We start from the raw sequence: 7,498 nt of genomic DNA on the forward strand, positions 1-7,498 counted from the left end.
AGTCAACACATTTCACCCAGCCAATTTTTTTTTCTAATTGTAAACAATGTTACTTAAAAATTAGTAGTTTTTTACAAAACTAATGTGACCATGAGGATAAAATACTTACAACCTCACGTAATATTTTTAAATTCTTGTAGCCAATTAAAGTAACTGCTGGACTGCAGTAAATATTCAATAAGTGTTAGCCAATTTTAGTAACCATTTCAATATGGATTGTTAATGTCCATCACTGAGCCATCCCCTCAATCTCTGCTTACTGTTTTCCCTTTCTCTTCTCTTCCTATTCCGAAACTCTTCTCTCTTTGAAGCTTTTATTTAAGAGACAGAATAAGATTTTCACCTCTAATGAGATCTTCCCTGATTTAGGGCTCAGATAACACAGTTTTCTGTCTTTGTAATATATTGACCCATGAGGCCTGGTGACAGGTACTTGAAGGAACATTCATTGAAAAAGTGGAGTTTCAAAAAAGTTCCAGGACACACTACACACACACACACACACACACACAACCAAAAATTAAGACCCATTTTACAAACAGTTACGTCAATCATAAAATATAATTCTTGAGAGCCAATTTTTTCTAATTATAAACAATATTACTTAAAATTAGTAGATTTTTACAAAACTAATGTGACCATGAGGATAAAATACTCCCAACTTCATGTAACATTTTTAAATTCTTGAACTGGAAGTAAAATGATTTTTCCCTAATTAAACCTATTTAATATCATTATCGAATCTAGACTTCAGCAGTAACTTGCAGTCAAGGCTAACTATACAAATATATTCTGATTTGTATTTGTTAGATGGTTCTACAATATCCATCTACTTTTTCATTCTCTCTATGAATGTTTGCTGTTCTATCTTGTGGAGAAGAATTCACACACAGTCGGCAGTGCAAGGCAAAGGTATTGCATTTATCACAAAAATATATTTTAAATCCAATTTCTCTGTTCCCAGAACTTCAGTTTTGTTTGGGTCTTTTGTAAAAGAAATTTCTCAGATATGTGATATGATGGAGCAAGTATTACCACAGAAACTTTTCTTTTAAGCAAAGGTCTATGAAAAGCATTATTTTTTTTTTCCTGGTCATTTTCCTTGGCAAGTTTAGAAAAGGCAGCCACCCATGTCTAGATGTCAGCAAAGGCCGCTTACACATGTGTCGTCTGAATGGCCCCTATGATCCCCAGTTTCCAAGACATAAAATTCCTTCTGTGAAAAAAATAAAATAAAGTGTAGCACTGTCTCACTAACTGCAGACACCATGACAGGCTTACAGAGAAGAGCAGCAGCGTTCCAAAACACTTGCCAACCCACCACTGCACAAGAGGCCAGGACTTTAGCAGAGGAGGCCAATTGATAAAGTTGATGCAGAGGTCCAGGGTTATTGAGAGCTGTTGTATAACAGCAGTACACGCTGAGATCTTCTGTGAAATTGTGCCATAAAGGAAGAGTATTTACAAGCCCATGGAAAGCAGTGACAAGGATATGCCAGACGGGAGCAGTTGGGCAGAGCTTTTAATGTGCTTGTCCATGTAAACCCATATAGTATTATCATTGACCCTAGGTGGTCAGCAGGTTTGCGATTCTGCCCTAAACTCATCCACTCCAACTTAAAACCTTCACCCTCTACAATGCTTCCAACAGCCAAGGAAGAGGCATTATGGCCACTGCTTGTACTGTGACCCCCTTTCCTATCTGGACTCTATCAGGGAACAGCCCATATTTATCATTAGCTGCTGGAGGCCTCCATCTACCTGCTGTCTGCAGCAAGCACCAACAGGAACAGCAGCGAATCTGCAAATGCTAGCCAATAAGACAGTGTCTAGGACAGGTGGCAGGGGCTGCAGTAGTGAGGACAGATGGACCAACAACCTGACAGACAGACAGACAGCAGCACCATTAAGACATCATCCATTACTTCCAGGCTCAGAAGAGGGGAAGCCTGCAGCATGGGGTTGGGGGGGGGTGTCATTCTTTCACTAGGGACAGGAAGCACATTAACGAGGGTTCTGCCTCTCTCAAGCTGGCAGGCTTAAAGTATTTGGTTTTTTGGTTTTTTGGTTTTCCCCCGGATGAGAAGGAGCAGGGAATTCAGAAACCTGCAGCTCTTATAGAGCCAGGCTAGCTCTGGCCTTCTAAGTTAACAGCCTTTTATTTTCCCAGAGTCTATAATGAAAGAGGAGAATCACTGAATCCCTACTGTTTTGCTGTGGCCTGACAGCCACATCTCTCCCTCAATATAGCCCTCCCTACTCTACAGCAGTTGCTTTTGCTCAGGGGACCCACAGTCTGTGGTTGCAGCTTTCCCTATGCCTCTCCTGTTAGGCTCAGCTGCACTGAAAAGAAGATGCCTTCCCAGACAGCACCTTCCCTTCAGGAGGCAATTTTAGGGAGTTTGAGAAAGGCCATGATGGGTGTGCCCTGTGCCCTGGTATCACCCCCTGCTCCCTCTCTAGACTTCCCTGCAATCAGCTAACTCTAGATGCAACAGGTTCCCTTTGGCTCTTCATGTCATTTGCTTGCCCCAAATCCACCTTCTGCATAAGCAGAGGATACCAAGACATTGGTACCAATCAGGGAGTCTACATTCCACCACCCCAGAGAGGAAAACTTTACTAAAGGGAAGGCTGAGTTGAAATCCCCTTCCACTTCACTCCACGGGCGAGGCTAAGAAGCCAAGGCCAGTATGTATGGCAGTCCTTGCAAGCAGTTCTGAAGCAAAGGGTAGCACAGTTTCACAGACTCTGCACTACCAATAATCAACCCTATCCCCTCCTCATGCCCAGGAAAATGGGGGCACCAGGCACGGGTGCCCTAAAGGGTGGATGCGTTCTGTAAACAGGGAATGTGTAGATATTTAATCCCCGACTGCTTCCTTTGGGAAATGGAAAGGCCCCAGAGGTCTCTTAGAAGCCAATAATGAGGAACCCTTATTTTATTTCAGGCCAGAGTTACCAATCAGCTGCTGTCATTACCAAAAAAAAACTTTGTATTGCCAGTGGCCTTGCATGCGGATAAGAAAATGTGTCTTCATACAGTTATTCTGTGTAGAAGACTCAGAATCAAAGGTTAAAGGGAAGCTGGGAATGCAGGTTACCAAAGATGGCAACTGCCCAAAAAAGACCCAACCTTTGCATTGTAAAATGAATGAGCACCAAAACAAACACTAAAAATAAGCCTTTTTATTATATAAATACCAGCAAGCACCCTTCACTGTTGTAACTCAGATCTGCTCAACAACTCCGAGGAGGAGCTGCCCTCACCATCTCTACCTCCACCCTTTTCTCCACTCATGCCCTGGTCCCTAATCTGCCCTCAGCCCACAGCTCCTACCATTGGGTGGGAACAGCTTCACTTGGCTCTGCATATCTCACCCCATGGTGGTCCCCCATCCACTCAGTCCTCCTGGGCACTCCTGGCTCAAGCCATCTTCCTGGGGTCCTAGGTTTTTGGCTTTGTGGGGTCCTATCCTTCCTCTGGACTCCCAGACTTCTACCCTGCTCAATCCCGAGGAGGGGCCCCTAGCCTCAAGGTGGGCACCTCTGCCCTCACCCCTGCACCCTCGTCAGCCCCTCCCCCACACTCAACCCAGAGGACCTGGTGAGTGAGTAGTGAATGGATGGATGGAGGCACCACTGAGGGATGGATGGCGCGCCCTGGGGGTTTGGGGGGTGCTTACTTGAGCATGGCCTCTTCTTTTTCCTCCTCTTCCTTCTGCCGGTCCATCACTGCCATGATAATGTTCCTCTCCTCCTCGGTCAGGTGGCTCAGGTCGGGCAGCTCTTGCATAGGGGGAGGCACCGTGGGTGGGCGAGGACCTCGGGGCCCCACGGCCGAGGACATTTTTCGTGGCCTGCCCGCCCCCTCGGCTCGCTGGCTCTGGCTCTCACCTTTCGGATTCACGCCCCGCAGCTGCGCCCCTGCTTTCCACGCTCACAGCGAAGCCCTCCCGGCGGCGGCAGCGGCGGCGGCAGCGGCAGCAGCAGCGGAGCCGGGGACAGCGAGGACCCAGTCTCTCATGATGCTCTGCCTCCCGCCGAGCCCGGATGCTGCCTTTGTTTGGGTCGCCCTGGCGAGGCTCGGGGCCGCCCGGCCGCCTCCCGCAGCCCAGCCTCGGCCGGCGGGGGCGGGCAGGCGGAGGCACGGCGAGAGGGCGAGGGCTGGCGCTGAGCTCCGGAGCACGGCGGCCGGGCGCGGGCTGGGCTGGCGGGCCGGGGGCGGGGCCGGGCCGGGGCCGCCCGACGCTGCTTGCTCGCGGGCTCCGCTGCCTCCAGTTTGGGGCTGCGGGAGGGAGAGGGAGAGTTTGGGTGTCAGTTAGGCGGAGTCTCGGAGCTTCGCTCCCGGGTGATGCTGCTGCTCTCGCAGACATAAGCTGCCAGCCACTCAGTCCCGGAGCCGCTCCGCCCACGGGCACCACCCACCCACTCCCCGGGTCCGAGCCACGCGTGCCCTGGCCGTTCCCCCCGCCCCACGCTCGCCGACGTGCATACTCCACTGATCTCTCCCAAGGTACCCCTCACCCTGAGTCATCCTCCCTCTCCCAGGTCCTGGTCCATGTCATCCTCCCCAGCCCTATTTTCCCATAGGTTGCGTTAATCATCTTCATCCTCGCCACAGTCTTCATCATTGATGCTTTTTGAGCACCCACAGGGTTTAGAACAGCAGGATGGTACACCTTCTAGGTCTATTTTCCCCTTCCTGCCACCATGTCTTTCTGTTTTACTCGTCAAGTGTGCACAGCCACAGTTGTGTGTGGGTTCCTAGATAATTTTGGTGCACACACACACAACATACACACATCCAGCAACCCGAATTGCCATTGTACCCATCAATGCAATCTTTTTCTTGACGGGTTCTCGCTAGAATTGTTCTGCTATGTATCCTCATTTTCCCCTCAAGATGCCCCACCACACAGTAACTCTTTAATTTGCCATTTGGGGCACTGGGTAGCCCCATCAGACCGCATAACTGCACTTCACTGGTGCTTGGAAATGGATTATCTACTCTAATTCCTCCAGTGATGTTTGCTATCATCATGCACTCACTTCTCAGCCTCCGTGGGTACTTCTCCAACAACAGCACGATAGCACGATAAGGAAAACACCCACCCATATCCTATTGGATTTAAAAGCGTCTGCTCAGTGCCTGGTACGATGATAGGCATTAAAGGGTGAGCTTCTCTCCGTGATAAAGGGGGAACAATTAATAGACAATTCTTTCAAAATACGTAATATTATCGCCTTTGAAACCTGGAGACTGAATTTTGTTAATGCAATTATAAAAGGATCAATAGAGAGACTGGCTCACATTGAGCTATTTCCCAGTAAGGATCTCATAGCAATGATGAGAGATCGGGTGGGTTTTCTCTCCCGGGGAATTCTTTCTGTAGTTCCATAAGCAAGATAGTACCTATTTTCCTCCTTCAGCCTTAACTTTGTTAACATGGGGGGCGGAATAGGGGGGGGTTATACGATGCTAAAATCTTCACATTTAAAGACCTTACAGTTCAATTGCTTTTGCCAGTAAATGCAGCTTTTATGTGGAGATATATATGTGAATCTTCTTAGTAATTAAATGCTCACTACCTACAGTAGTAACTTGGTCCTTAAGACTCAATCTCTCCACTAAGCAGAATTTTTTGAATTATTTGAAACAGTTGCCATGTCTGCTTCAGGCATCTCCAGAGTAAACCTAGCCACTTATCCATCTAGTAAAGTTCAATATCTGGCCATTCCTGTATGCTTTCTCTCCCTTATAAAATAACTATCAAGAGGGTTTTAACCAAGAACAATCTTCAGTATGTGAGTATTTATTATGGCTTTGTAATCATCATGTTTATACAATACAACACTGTACATTTTTATAGTTGTGTCACTTAAGAGATTGTCACTGAAATAACTGTGCAGTCCTCTAAATTTCCACTGATTTTTTTCATAGGTACTGATATCTAGCCAGATTTTCTATTTTCTCTAATTAAAGCAGTTGATAGAACACTCTGATCAGCATCTTTTCATCATTAAAAAGTTATACTTTCTTCTCTTCTCTGATCACATATTTAAGAAGAAGATGAGAGAGAGAGAGAAGAAGAAGAAGCAGGAGGAGGAGGAAGAGGAAGGGAGGGAGGAAGGAAGGAAGGAAGGAAGGAGGGAAGGAAGGAAGGAAGGAAGGAAGGAAGGAAGGAAGGAAGGAAGGAAGGAAGGAAGGAAGGAAGGAAGGAAGGAAGGAAGGAAGGAACCTGAGTTGGAATTCTGGCTCTATTCAAGAAGATCTTGACCCTGACTACATAACATCCCTTGCATCTGTGTAAAATAAGCAGAGGCACTTAGCTTGGATGGATGGTGTGTATTAAATAAGACACATATTAAGTCATCATCTGGGTGAAAAACACTTTGTATGCTTTTTTTAATTTCAAGCTCTCCTCCAAGTAATATGTTTATCTCTGTTATTAGGGCACTGAAGGAAGCTGCAATATCGACAGCTCAGTCATTCTGACAGATGCCCATTTTTGTGGAGTCAAACTGGACATTTGAAAAGACCAGGGACAAAGGCCCTGCCGTTAGGAGGTTTGTAATCAAGTTGGCTCTCCTAAAATTCTGCTGAAATACAAACAGAGCCTCAGTATAGATGGGAACTGACTGAGGAAAACTCTCAACAGCAAGGACTCAATAAACAACTAATAATGCTGATTTAATTTACTTTGGGTGCTATAATAAAATAGCATTAGTAGAGTGGCTTATGTAATGGGAATTTATATTTGGAAGGTTTTGAAAGCTGAAATTTCAAGATGAAGATGTCTACAGGTGTGTTTCCTCTGAGACCCTTCTTCTTGGCTTAAAGGTGACATCTGCATATTTGTGTCTTTTTGTGTCTCTCCCTCCACAGGAAAGAATATCTGTCCTACTAGATTAAGACCTGACACTTATAAACACATTTAATCGTATTTACCTGTTTAATCTAGACCTTGCGGGGGGTTGGAGAGATAGCTCAGCAGGTGAAGGGACTCAACAACAGGCCTGACAACTTGAGTTTAATAACTAGGACTGACATGGTCAGAGAGAGAGCCAGCATGAAAACACACACACACACACTATATGCAAAAAAAAAAATCTTGTCTCCAAAATACAGTTATATTTAATGGCACTGGAAGTTAAAATTGCAACACAAATTTGGGAGGGAATCCATTTTATTACATAACAATTTGTCAGAATTGTTTGAGGGAAATGAATGCTTACACTATAATCTTAATATCAATATAAAGAAACCTGCTGCTCAAATACACTTCTGTTCATAGCTACCTTACCAGGCCTGTCTGGTACACGGGTGTGAAAATAGCAAGTGAGTAAATTATGGTGTGCGTGTGTAACTGCCAGCCCATGGTGTTTCTCCTTTCTTATCCACTATGGAGAGGATCAAAACAAAATTGGAAAGCATAAAAGAAGAGGTTTCTTAAATGTACATGCATAAAAGCAGAACTTTACCATCTTTAGATAT

General features: G+C 45.7%; 1 protein-coding gene across 28 annotated transcripts in view; it reads right to left on the reverse strand.

Moving 5' to 3' along the window:
• The window catches only part of Rims1 (regulating synaptic membrane exocytosis 1), a 542,679-nt gene extending 538,485 nt beyond the window's left edge, over positions 1-4,194 (reverse strand). For 6 of the 28 annotated variants that reach the window (XM_085835957.1, XM_085835954.1, XM_085835944.1 and 3 more), the window contains exon 1: positions 3,687-4,179. In XM_085835957.1, coding sequence (XP_085692083.1) covers positions 3,687-3,850 — 164 coding nt within the window. In that variant the 5' untranslated portion in view covers positions 3,851-4,179. Of the gene's footprint in view, positions 1-3,686 lie in introns of all 28 variants that reach the window. The other 22 variants (XM_085836062.1, XM_085836010.1, XM_085836009.1 and 19 more) reach the window with 7 other exon arrangements.
• Positions 4,195-7,498: the final 3,304 nt, after the last annotated feature.

The sequence above is a fragment of the Mus caroli genome, unplaced genomic scaffold (assembly GCF_978045245.1).
Source record: "Mus caroli unplaced genomic scaffold, Mus_caroli_1 scaffold_1, whole genome shotgun sequence".
In the NCBI taxonomy this organism is placed as follows: domain Eukaryota; kingdom Metazoa; phylum Chordata; class Mammalia; order Rodentia; family Muridae; genus Mus; species Mus caroli.